Below are 13,451 nucleotides of genomic sequence, written 5' to 3' on the forward strand. Positions count from 1 at the left end.
ACAATTTACACAGGTCATCTAATCAGTTCCCAGGGATTCAATTATCTCTGTGCTGATGATTCTTAAATCTATTTATCCAGCCTTAAACTCTCTCCAGACCTCAACTCATAACTGTCTATTGGACATCTGGAACTGAATGCCTTCTCTATTACTACTGAGGAAACCACCATCCTCCCAGTCTCCCAGTCTTGCAAACTAGATGTCATCTTCAACTCCTCATGCTTTCCCCCTCTATATCTAGCCTGTTGCCAAGGCCTGGTCATTTTATGTTCATAATACTCTTCTCCCCTCTGATGCTGCCAGTCACAGCTGGACTATTGCAATATCCTATTGATGGGTCTGCCTGTCTCAAGTCTCTCCCCACTCCAATCTATTCTCAACACAGTTGTCGAAGTGATCTTAAAACACAGGTTTGACCATGTTATCCCCCTCCCCCCCACTCCTCAATTCAATAAACACCAATGGTTCTCTACCATTTCTAGGATCAAACACAACATCTTCTGTCTGGTATTCAAAGAGCTTCATAACCCAGTGCTTTCCTTTTTTTTTCTAGTTTTATTTCCTTTTGCTTACTTCTTGTATTGTTCCATTCAATGACAGTGACCTTCCTGCTATTCCATGAACTAGATACTCCATCTTTTAGTTGCAGAAATTTTCTTTAGCTGTCTCCCATGCCTGGAATGCTCTCCCTTCTCATCAATTCCTCCTGACTTCAAGTGCCAACTAAAACCTTATCTTCTCCAGGAAGGCTTTCCCATCCTTCTTAAAGCTAGTGCCTTCTCTATTGATCATCTCCATATGAACCCATATATACCTTGTTGGTCCATAGTTGTTCCATGTTATCTCTTCCATTAGGCTATGAGCTCCTTGATGGCAGGGTTTGTTCTCTTACCTTTGTTTGTAACCCCAGAGCTTAGCACAATACCTGGCACATAGTCATTGTTGAGTGGTTCAGTCATATCCAACTCCTCTTGACCCTATTTGGGGTTTTCTTGGCAAAGATGCTGAAGTGGTTTGTCACTTACTTCTCCAGCTCATTTTACAGATCAGAAATTTGGCCAAATAGAGTTAAATGATTGCCTGGGTCACATGGATACTAAGTAAGTGTCTGGGGCTGAATTTGAACTTATGAAGATGAGTCTTCCTGATTCCAAGTCAAGTGTTCCATCTATTATGACCCTAGCTACCTTAGGGCACATAGTAGGTACTTAGCTGACTAATTAACTGACCAGATATATCTAAGAAAAGAAATACATTTACTAACCTCTTAGGATGAAGACTTTATTGGAATATTTATTTTTGGACTTGACTGGAAAAGTAGTATAACTACCTAGTTAATAGAAGTAATAGTAATTGCTCACATTTATTAAGGTTTTCAAAGTTCTTTACAAATATTATCTCATTCGATCCTTAAAATAACCGTGGAAGGTGGTGTTATTGTTATCCCTGATCAGTTTGCTTGTTGTTCTTCTAGAAGGTTGTTGTCCTTCATTCTCCGAGGACCAAAATGCCATCGCTGTGTTGGAGTCAAGATACAGTGTATCTTACTGTGGCTGATCAGACCAATTGTAAGCTCTACCACAGATTAGGCACCAATATAGTCATCCCATCACATCACAGGAGTTAGGTGTGTGGCACTCCCCCATCTGGAAAATCCACATCAAAATTTTTTGGCCCTCCCTTTGTACCAGAGAAGAAGTCTGAATTATTATGGTATTAACAGATAAAATATGTTGATATTAAACAATACTATCCACATATTTTATGCATTTCTGAATTTCTAAGCCTTTTCTGTCATCTTCCACAAAGCTCCCCCCAAAATTCTAATTTAATTTCTTATGCCAATCCTTGATATACAGAAACCTCAATGGAGAAAGTTGTGATGTGGAAGGGATAACTGGATTCCACATGAACATTTGGAGTGAAGAGCCTATTATTTTATATATGATGAAACTGAGGCAAACAGAAGTTAATTGATTTGCCTAGAATCACCTGGCTAGACCAGTATTCTACCCACTGCTATGGCCACTTCTCTCACTCCCAACTTTCTTTGCCTCTAATCTTCAAGTCATAGAAGGCTGTTGTATCTTGCCAGTAGGACGTAACTAGGACTTGCTGAATGAATTTCCCTCACCCATTTCTTTCACAAACTGAAAAATACAAATTTAAAGCCCAGTACAGGCTGGCTCCAGATAACCATTGCGAAGTTTTCTCTTACCATGAACTTCTCTTCATTCTTGGATCCAGCCAAACTTGACCTTTGTCCAATGCCTAAACCCACCTCCTTTATCTCTCTACTCTTGCATGGCCTATCCCCTATATCTACAAGGAAGTTTCTTCTCACCTTCCACTCCTTAGGACCCCCCCTCCCCCAGTCTCCTTCAAGGGTCAGTTTAAGTATCACTTTCTATGGGATGCTTTTCCTGATTTCCTTAGCTGGTATCTCTTCCGCCCTCTCCAACTTGACTTGTATTTACTTATTTGTTGGCTTGTTGTCATCTGTAAAATCTAAGATCCCCCAAGGCAAAAACCCTTCGTTATTCCTGTCTCTGTATCTCTGCTGCCTGGCACAATGCCTTGCACACAGGCATTTAAAAAATTCTTCTTGAACTGAATCAATGGTGTCTTTGGGTCATCTCCTCCACACTTAGGTGATGTAGTGGATGGAGCCCCAGAATTGGAGTCAGAAAGTCCTGAATTCAAATTTGGTCTTAGCCGCTTACTCAGGCGGTGTGACCCTGGGCAAGACACACTTCCCTCAGCCTCAGTTTCTTCATCTGTAAAAATAAGTCTAATAATAGCACTTAGCTCCCAGAGTTTTTGTGCTCAGCTGACTTTAAAGCGCTATATGAGTGCTAGCTATTATTTATTACTGTTGTTGCGATCTCTATTGTTATTTTCTCTCCTAAGCTGACAGATTCCTTGACATGTAAAAAAGAAGTTATGCAGTCAGGTCTTTGAAAGAGAACATTGAGTACAAGCTGCCAGAATTCATATCTAATTGTTTTTTAAAATCCTTTTTATTGAATTATCAGTGTACAGGAAAGAGTGCATGTAAGTCACAAAGGAATTAGAACTAGAAGGCTTTCGAGGAGGAGCAAAGGAAAGAATTGATGGCTTAGTGAGTAGACATCATATAAAGTACATATTTTTATATAACTGGAAAAAAATAAACTGACCAGTTAGCCTCTGGGGGGAAAAGTTTCTCTCATCATTTCCATTATCCTGTTTAATGCAGGAGCCTTGGCGAGAAAGGAAATGTACTGTATCTTCTTTCCACTGATCTATCCTGGTGGTAGCTACTGCTAAAATGTATAAACCCAAATGACCTCAGCACATGATCTGAAATCCATTAATAAGGAGGGAATGGGGTTTGGAGGAACGGGAGAGCTGGTAAACAATTTTAACTCGGTTTGCAGTCAGCTTTTTTCTTTATAAGTTCTTAAATAAAAAAAGAAATTCACATAGGAAGGCTTTTCTCCCCTAGAGATTTTGTAGAAAGCACACAATTTATTTCTTAATTAAATATAATTTTATTGCATTTTGGTCCATAAAAGATGTACTTAATGTTTTTGCTTTTCTATATTTATTTGTGAGGTTCATATGCCTTAATATAGGATCAGTTTTTTGTGAAGGTACCATGCAGAACGGAGAAAAAAAGTTGCTATTACTTTTTGATTGTCTCCAGAGGTCTTTTCTAAAACTCTACTCAGCCCCTTCATTTTTTTTCCTTTCTTTTTTTTGGTTAGATTTATATAGGTTTAAGCAGAATAAACTGAGGTCTTCGCTATTATACTCTTACTGCTTATTTCTCCCAACAATTCATTTAATTTTCCTTTAAGAATTTGGATATTGTGATACTTGAGGCATATATTTAGTGTTGATATTAATTCATTGTCTATTCTATCTTCTAGCAAAATGTAGTTTCCCTGTCTATCTTTCTAAATTACATTTATTTTTGTTGTTACCTCAAAGTCCTACATAGATGTCAGTTATTCCTGTCATAGAACTATCCCTGGTTAATCACATTTCCCCTTTTCTCATTTTGTGGCTTGTTCCTTAAATAATGAGATTAGCCCCTCTTGGGACAGCTTCATTCCCAGGATTCTGGGAGCTGGAGGTGACCATGGAAATCCAGCTCCCTCTTTTTACAAATGAGGAAATGGAAGCCTTAAGAAGGAGTGACTCACTAAAGATCCTAGAGCCAAAGCAAGACAGGAAACCAAGTTCCCTTTCTATTTTGCCATGTTTTGTGGAACACACATGTTAAAGGGAAACAACGTGCTCTGGCCAATGGTCCATCAGCCCTTGTAGTCTTTGTTATCGTTCAATTGTATCTGACTCTCTGTGACCCCATTTGAGGTTTTCTTGGCAGAGATACTAGAATGGTTTGCTATTTCCTTCTCCAGCTCATTTTACAGATGAGGAAACTGAGGTAAACAGGGTTAAATGACTTGCTCAGGGTCATACAGCTAGTAAGTGTCTGAGGTCAGATTTGAACTCATGAAAAGAATTCTTTCCTGACTTCAAAACCAGTCCTCTATCCACTATACTATCCACTACCCTTAGCCTCCAGGATAAATATCTCCAGGATAAACAGAAACTTGTTTTGTTTTTTAAAGCTCTCCCTACCTTACCCCAATTCTATCTTTTCAGCCTCAATGAATGTTTCTCCTCTTGCCATACTCTGTGATCCAATCAAACTGGCTTTTCCCTAACATACTTGGTATCTTTCCACTGACCTGCCTACCCCCATGCTTGGAACGCTCTTCTCTTCATTTCCAACTCATAGAAGTTCAAGCATCATCTTCTATGTGAAACCTTTTCTGACCCACTCTCCCTATCCTATAGTGCCCTTCCCCTCAAAATCCCTGTATAGGATGTCCCAAAAGTCTCAGTGCAACTTTAAAGCTTTAATAAAGCTTATGTGTATAGATATATGCATATATAATATAGATATATATATAAATAAAATAAATGCAAAATAGTTAAATACAGGGTATTCCAAAAATCTCAGTGCAGTTTTAAGTTTAAGCTGAAACTGTCTTTATATCCAGATATATAATATGTATGTGTATATTCATACATATACCTATCTACCCATCCATTTACTATCTAGCTATCTATCTATCCATTTATCTACTTGTCATCTCCTATATAACTTAAGTTTTTGATTCATTATATTTTTATTTCTAGCCCCTACTTCAATGCCTGGTGCACAGTAGGTGCTTAATAAATGCCTGTTGATTGAGGGCTTGGCATTCTGGACATTATTTTAGGTGTTTGCCCCATATTTAACTTCCTCTATTTGTTCCTGTTTCCTCTTTCAAGGCTTCAATCCCAAAGGAGCAACCTGAAAATGCAAGCATGCCATTGGAAGGTAATTGTAAAATAAAGTGGTAGCTGATAAAAGTATTGAAATGAGAATATCTTTTATGATTACCCTGTGTGAAGTCTACACTACACAGACCCACAAGTAAAATATGCCACATCTTCTAAGTGCAATTGATAAGAATGGCATTGCTTTGGTGTAGGAAAATACCTTGAATTTTGTTTTAAAGTAAAAGTAAAATATGAATTACTGACAAGAAAACTGACCTTACTTCTGACATCTGCCCAAATGGAGTGTCCAGGACAAATCTAGGGGAGGAGGTTGGAACACTGGGAAGGCAGCTGGAGCTGTCCCTTCCAACTCTGAATTTGTGACATGATTCACACTTGAGTATAAATTACCTGATATCAAGTTCCTTCCAGGTTTAGAAGATGGTCTTAGGATTCATTACTGGAAGTGGGCTTAATAATCTTCTAGGTCAGTGATTCCCAGTTTATGATGGATGACAAATAGCAAGGGTTTTTTCAAGGGATAGGGAAATCTATATTCTCCCACCCCTATGGACATTTTAATTTTTATTTAACACCAATCTCTCCAGTTCTTCTCCTAACTCTGAGAACTTTCTTGACCATGTTCCAAGTCTTCTTAGCTTGGGAAGTCACCATGCTCAAAAGCATCCTTCTTACTGTGGAAGGTGGCTGTACCCTGATGCCATCTCACCCTGGGAGATGCCCTGTACTTTGCTGCCTTCTCAACTTGGGAGATTCCTTCTTCTCCCTTCTTCTCTTTGGTTAGTTTCTCCTGAAACCTTTATTTTAAGGAAGAATTCAGGTCAGCCATAATGCTCTTTCATTCCTCTGACATGACTGATTCTTCACATCTTTCTCCATGGTTCCTTCTCAATAGGCTCCTTCTTTCTTTTCCCCTCCCAACAGCTTTTAGCTTTCTTTTAGGTGAGTCTTTCTTCCTTTAAAAAGTAAGCTCCTTGAGGGCAGACTTTCTTTTTTGCTTCTATTTGCATTCCCTTGTTGTAGTCCCAGGACCTTAGCTCTCAATCTTTTTCCAGCTCTTACGGAAGTGCACAGTACATAATAAATGTGTAATAGTGGTTGGCTAGACTCCAAATAATGCACTTGACTAGTATGTCATCTGCCTAGCAATCATTGTCATTTGGATTTTTTATGTAAGTCCAACTAATAATATGCAACTTTTTGGAATTATGTAAACTTTGTTGCAAAGGTTTTGAATACATTTATATTTTACTAGTAACTTTTAAGTTGTTATGAACGCTTAGAAAGTTTTTTGTTTAATAGTACAACTACAGTCACCGCTGCTCTGGAAATGTTTTTGTACTTAAAAAGAATCCTCACATGCAGAAAAGTTGAAGACCATCCCCAGGCAAGAAGCAAGAAAGTTGGGGAGGGGGGAAGGAAGGGGTCTGGGAATTAGTGATACGTTCTGACCCTTTAACCTTTTTCCAGGGACGCTGAAGCGAGGATTCCTACTTCAGGAGGGGTTGGATTGTGCGGACCATTTTCACCTGTGGGAATCTACCACACTATAAAAGATGATCAAAAGACATTTCCCAAAAGGTTCAGATGCCTATGAGTTACTTCATAAGGAGATTCCCCGACTCAGAGCCCTCACCGCGTATTGGAATCTTCCCACCCCCACTCCCAGTTTTTACCAGACAATATGGGACTTAGGGAGAAGACATTCTCAGTGAATCTTGCAATGAGATTCTCTCCTACTCGCAGCCGCTCTCCCACCGATGCCACTCTTTAGAATGTGTACCGCTCGGTGTCCGGCTGTGGACTGTCCGGGCTCTCCAAGATGCAGACGACCACAAGCAGCGGTGAAAGATCGGAAGTTCAACTTCTGACTTAGACATGAGAAGTCACCGCTCCGAGGGCTAGAAAAGGGAGTGATCAGTTGCCCGGGGTGGGTAGACAGCCTGAGAACTTCAGGGCAGGGAAGGGAAAGAGAGCTGCCTGGGCTGGGCTAGGCCATCCAGACTGTCTCATTGGCTCCTCCCGGCGCAGGTGTGCGTGCGCGCCAATCAGCAGCTCCGCGGGGCGGGTCCCTCGGGGCTCACCTGGCTGGCCGCTGGCTTGGAGCCGCAGTATTGGCCCCTGGAAGTGACTGGAAAACCTTTGGTCCACCTGCGCCTCCGACGAGCTGCGCCGCTCGGGCCCCAGCCCCTGCCGCGTTCCTGCCCCAGCTGCGGCCGCACCCCCGGCGCCCCCATCATGGGCACTAGGCGGAATTGGTGTCTCAGCCTCACCTCTCTCCTGCTGCTGCTGCTGCAGGTAAAGCCCCGGAGCAAGAGGGGGATGGGGCACTTTCCGGGTGGATGAAAGAAAGATGTGGGGAGACGCTGATCCTTGCCCTGGAGAGAACTTCGGCTGCCCCCGGCCTCTCACAGCCCAGAGGAGCCCTCCTTACACCCATCCCTTCCTCTGATTCCTCCCTTCACTTCCCCTAAGCTTCCCTCGCCTCCTGTGCTCCTTTCCTACCCCACCCCCCCACCATGGGTGACCGAACTTACTCCAGCACTCGGGACTCTCCTCGGGAACTGGTTTGCTTTCGAGGGGTATTCTAGCCCACGAGCTGGCGCACTGCCCCGCGAGGGGGCAAGTGGGGAAACGCACGGCTTAGGGGATCCTAGCGCCGATCCGGCACCTCCCTCGGTCGCCACCCTTCTCCTTTTCTCTGGGGTCTGTGCGTGTGTGTATGTGTGTGGGGGGGGGCTTGGTACATTGTACCCAAAGTTTTAGGAGAGAAATCTGAGCTGGCCCTGAAGTCACACTGTAAGTGGTGGATCTGGGCAGGGGGGAGAGATGAGCCTGGGGAGAGCTGGTGTATGGGGGGGGCGGATCTCTAGTGTGTTTAGGGTTAATGGGATCTGTGACTGAAAGGGGCATTTCTCGGGGTGGGAATCTCCTGTAAAAGTGAGAGTTGGGGAGCGTGTGAGTTTGGAGGAGGGCAGATGGATAGAGGGGAGGGTGACCCAGGGATTCTGGCTGGATGGGATCGGGTTGCGAGGGAGGGGAAATGTCGCTTTGATTTGGGAAGTTTGACCCGTCTGGGCTGGACACAGCTGACTCTGGTCCGCTTCTCGCCCCTCAGCAAAACTCTCCGAGTCCCCTGGGAGCAGCCGGCTGTACGGATTTCTGGTGGGGAGGGAGCGGCTAAGGCCCGGGACCAGGCCGTCTTCACCCCCAACCCCCACTGGGGCGAGGCTGGCAGGTTTCGGTGCGGGGGAGGAAGGCAACCCCCTCCAGCTCCCAGTCACCCCAAACCTCCCCTTTTCCCCCCTTAGGCGTCGTTATGGCGTTGCGAGGACACGGGGCTTTGCCGTCCGGGCTTTGCCTCCGAAAGTTACACCTTCGAGGTGTCCCGGCCACACCTGGAGCGAGGCCGAATCTTGGGCCAAGGTAAGCGGCCTGTGGGGGAGGGGAACGGCTGCTGTTCCTGCTGTTCCGGTGCCCAGCCCCAGGGGGTGGGTGGGGAATCGATGACCTAGGAAAGTGATCAGCCCTTGGATTGAGGGCGGGAGCGGGGAAAGTTCGCGCTCGGGTTTTGATGAAGTTAACCTTTATGTTGGGTTTTCTGTGTGTAGGAATCCCTTTTCCCTTTGGAAATTATCCCCGCCTCAACAAATACTTACTGAACTTGCCAACGTCTCTACTTTTCTTTTTGTCTCATTATCTTGTACGAGACCTAAAGTCTTAAATTATTTAAGAGCGTCCCCTCATCCCCCATCTTTGCAAAGTATTGAATTTTTCTTCTTAGGGATAAAAATGGAACTGATAATATTCCTATAGGTATTGATTTTAAAAAAAAACAGCCCTGATAACTGACTCAGGAAAAGCATGTGATTGAGTTGGTCATTTCTTGGCCTTATCACAGTGCCATCATAATTACGTTTGAGTTTCTTCCTGGCTGGCCAAGTGAGGAGGAAGTTTGGAATATTATTCACTGTGTAAATGAGTGAAATATGGTATCTTCCAGTTTCAGTGTGAGAGCTGCTGTTTCACTTTAGTTTTTCCTATTGACTTTTTTTTTAAATGAGGATTTGTGATTTTTATCGAAGTTGAAATTTCTCCCCAACCTCCACCCCTTTCTGAGCAATTCTACTGTAACTTAATTTTAAACAGTTGCCTGAAGGCTGGCCCTTGGTCACCCTGAAATTATGTGCTTAGGTGGTCTTCTTGATTCCCAAGATCAGCCCTAAAGTGCTGGATTTGAAGTCTAAAATTTGAGGTCATCTCTTACCTTAGACATTCATTTTTTGTCCTTGCTTTCAGTCGGTTGAAATATAAGTGGAGAGGCCAAATAAGCACATGTGAAATAATTAGGAAACAAATATCATTTTTTAAATTTTTAAAAAATTAATTTGTTTTCAGTTTTCAACAATCACTTCCATAAGTCTTAAATTTTTCTCCCCCTCTCCCCTTTCTCTCTCCCCTTCCTCCCTCCCTCCCTGAGAGAGCATGCAATCTTATATGGGTTCTACACATACATTCTTAAACATTTTCACATTAGTCATATTGCATAGAAGAATTAAAATGAATGAGAGAAATCATGAGAAAAACCAAACCAAAACATAACACAAGAGAAAATAGCCTGCTTCATTCTGCATTTCAGTTCCATAGTTCTTTGGATATGAATGGCATTTTTGCCTCAACAGTCCTTTGGGAATGTTTTAGGTCCTTGCATTTCTGTGAAGGGCTAAGTCTATCAGAAACAGTCCTTCCACACTTTGGCTGTTACTGTATATAGTGTTCTCCTGGTTCTGCTTATTTCACTCAGTATCAGTTCATATAAGTCTTTCCAGGCTTTTTAGAAGTCCTGTTCATCATTTCTTATAGCACAATAGTGTTCCATTACATTCATATACCACAACTTGTTCAGTCATTCCCCAATTGATGGACATTCCTTCAATTTCCAGTTCTTGGCCACCACAAAGAACTGCTATAAATATTTTTGTACATGTGAGACCTTTTCCCTTTTTTAGACCTCTTTGGGATACAGTCCTAGAAGCGATATTGCTGGGTCGAAGGGTATGCACATTTTTGAAACAAATACTATTCAACAGTTAAATTGTGCAATACTGCAAATGTTCTAGAAATTCAGAGTAAATGAGTTCCTAAACTAAAGTGCATGAGCACAGGGAACCATGTCTTATTTACTCATTGTATTTTTCCCTAGTACATAGTAGAACACTGTAAGAATGTGTATGTGTGTCTCTTTATGTACAGTACATGTAAAATATTGGCTGGATCTGTGATTTCATCAGTAAAGGGAGTTTTTGCCAATGTAGATCAGCTATTTTGCAACTACTAGTCTTAGTTACTTCTGAGCACTGAGATGTTGTGATTGGTCTGTAACTCTAAGGTCAGGTCACTCTCCACTTGTGCCAGAGTGCCTTTATTTTCTGTTGCATTTTTGCATAAATATTGAAAAGTTAGGATAGTCAAAGAAAGGCTTCATACTACTAGTTCTGTAGCAGTTAGCAAAAGTTGAAGACTTGAAGCATTTTCCTTAATAAGGTGTGTGTGTGTGTATGTATGTGTGTGTGTGTGTATGTATAGCTATACATATTATGTTTATATGTCTATATATATATGGGATAAATATATATGGGATGTGATGTTTGCTGGAGAGCTGAAACAGTCAAGGAAGATTTGTTGGAAGTAAGACAGGTCAGATTCTGAAGAACACAAAGGATTTTGATGGGGGAAATGGCACCATGGAGAACATAAAATAAAGAGTGAAAAGAATATTTGTTGTTCATGGTTGGACCATACTATAAAAACAGTTATATTACCTAAATGACAGACTGCTTCTACCAATTCATCTACCAAATGCTTACTTTAGAGTTAGACAAAATAATTGCTTTGAAGAAGCAAAAGCTATAGAATATTGAGGGAATAGTTGTTGGAACAAAAGGAGAAACCACTTGTAACCCCTTCCCCTCCAGCCCTTTGCAGCCTCCTTCCATTTTTGCCTCAAGATTTTTCTTTGCTGTTTGGAAATACAAGAGCATCATCATCCCTGTTGGTAAATGAAGACTTAGGAGTTCCATTATGAATTTAAATCTGTTATTGGAAATGACTAACTTCTTATGGAGATATAAATACAAGCAAATCAGACAGTCCCCTCAAGGAGCTTACAATATTCCAGTGGGGCAAGGTCACACATAAAGGGCACCCAGAAAGACAGATTTTAATAACAGAAAAGTAATTTGGGAAATGGTTGAGCTTACCATTTTTCCCCTCACAGATTTTTCTCCTATCATTCCTGGATGTCTTTTCTTATAGAGAAAGGTTTGGGGGGGGGGGGGGGGTTGGCTTTGGAGTTTTGGTTACCTTTTTCTTCTGCACATAGGTTCCCAAATTGCCCCTACATCATCCTCCATCATTGATCCCTCATTTTCCTCACTTTTGAAAGATTCAGTGAAAGTTGATAGAATCAATATGTCTGATGCCTACTTAAATTGGTCTAAGAAAGCAAATCCTGCATCCTGTTTTGGAATTCTTTCTGTCTTCTGTCGTCAGTATAACTGACCCCAAACTTTTCTTTTTTCCTATTACTTGAGTCTCTGACAGATGTTGGTAAAAGATGCATAGCTGCATTAAAGAGAAGGCTAGTAAGAAACTTCCATTCCTTTTTCTCTTGCCATACAGAGAAAGGGAGAAATCAAAGAAGGGGAAGCTTTATCCATTCAGGTACCAAGGGCTGTCCACTAGCATTTAAGGAAGACCAGAGGCAGGCATTAGAGATATAGTAGCTGGACTTGAAGTTAGGAAGACCATGGTTCAAAGACCACCTCAGATGCTTAACTAGCTGTGTGTAAGTCATTCTGCCTCAGTTTCCTCCTCTGTAAAATGAGGTTGGAATTGAATGTGCACTAAGGTCCCTCTCAGCTCTATATCGATGACCCTATGATCCATGCTACTATAGTCAACACTTTGGGGCTTTCTTCCACCTTTTTTGTTAGATGCTAGACAAATTACACATCAATGATATGGGTTTTTTTGGGGGGGAGGCATACCTTTTTGCATTTGTCTTTGTACATGTAGCACCTTGCCAAGAAGTTACTGAATTAATGTTGCCTGAATTAAATTGAGTCAACCATCAGCCAAGAGTAAAAAGACATATTATCTATTGCAGATTCCAGCGAGGAAAACTAGTGGTAGGTGCTTCCTTCCTGTATCCCCTCCTTCCTTCCCTTCCCTCTCTACTTCTGTCCCACCATCCCTCCATCTCTCCTTTGAGTTCTAGCTTTATTTCAAATTACTTGCCTCCCTTGCAACCAAATTGGACTATTGTCTGTCCCTTAGGTAATCTTCCTGTACACCCAGAGTGGCCTCCTTCAGTCCCTTTTGATGTTTCTGTTTATCCCTTAAAGCCTATCTTAAAGGCCCCTTTCTTCAGGAAACCTTCTTTGATTACTCACCACCATTTCCCATTACCTTTCCCCTCCTACTTCTCAGAGCGCACTTTGCACACTTCCTCCCTGTTGCATTTATGTACCACTATATTATAAGACTGTGTGCAAAGGGTAACAGTGTCTCATAGGGGTGCCCTTTTCTATAGTAAAGGAATTAGACTTAGTTCTTCCAGCAGAAAACTCTAATGGGCAAAGAGAAAGAACAACTTAAGCTTTTGAGACTGGAATTGTAAAAGTTGGCTTGTTTTCAGAAATGTTCCCTTGTATTTTTATTAACCTAAAGAGAAAATTGCTCCTAGTTCTGTTTCCATTTTAAAATCCAAGTTTACTCCTTGCCCATCACAACACAGTAAAGGCATGAGTCACTGTTCTGGGGATACAAAGACAAACAATCCCTACCCTCAAGGGTTTTCCATTTTACTAGGCAGAGTTAAGTAGAAACAATATGTATTAAGAAGCAAATTTAGGCTGAAAATAAGGAAAAAATTAATGGGATTCCCTCTCTTGTGAGACATTCCAGCAAAGGATTAGATTTAACACTTGTTGGCTACATTGTTGTTTGATTGTAGTGTGGCTTGGACTCGATGACCATTAGGGTCCATTCTGTGCTTCTGTAATTTTGAGAGGAGGAGCTCTAACAACTGGGGAGTGGGGTGGGGA

General features: G+C 41.8%; 1 protein-coding gene across 1 annotated transcript in view; it reads left to right on the plus strand.

Moving 5' to 3' along the window:
- The first annotated feature begins 7,337 nt into the window (after positions 1 to 7,337).
- LOC140521413 (cadherin-1-like) overlaps positions 7,338 to 13,451 on the plus strand; it is a 64,410-nt gene continuing 58,296 nt past the window's right edge. Inside the window, exons 1-2 of the mRNA XM_072636416.1 lie at positions 7,338 to 7,641; positions 8,655 to 8,769. Of these exons, the coding sequence (XP_072492517.1) occupies positions 7,582 to 7,641; positions 8,655 to 8,769 (175 nt within the window). The 5' untranslated portion in view covers positions 7,338 to 7,581. The remainder of the gene's footprint in view (positions 7,642 to 8,654; positions 8,770 to 13,451) is intronic.

Source organism: Notamacropus eugenii, chromosome 1 (assembly GCF_028372415.1).
Source record: "Notamacropus eugenii isolate mMacEug1 chromosome 1, mMacEug1.pri_v2, whole genome shotgun sequence".
Taxonomy (NCBI): Eukaryota; Metazoa; Chordata; class Mammalia; order Diprotodontia; family Macropodidae; genus Notamacropus; species Notamacropus eugenii.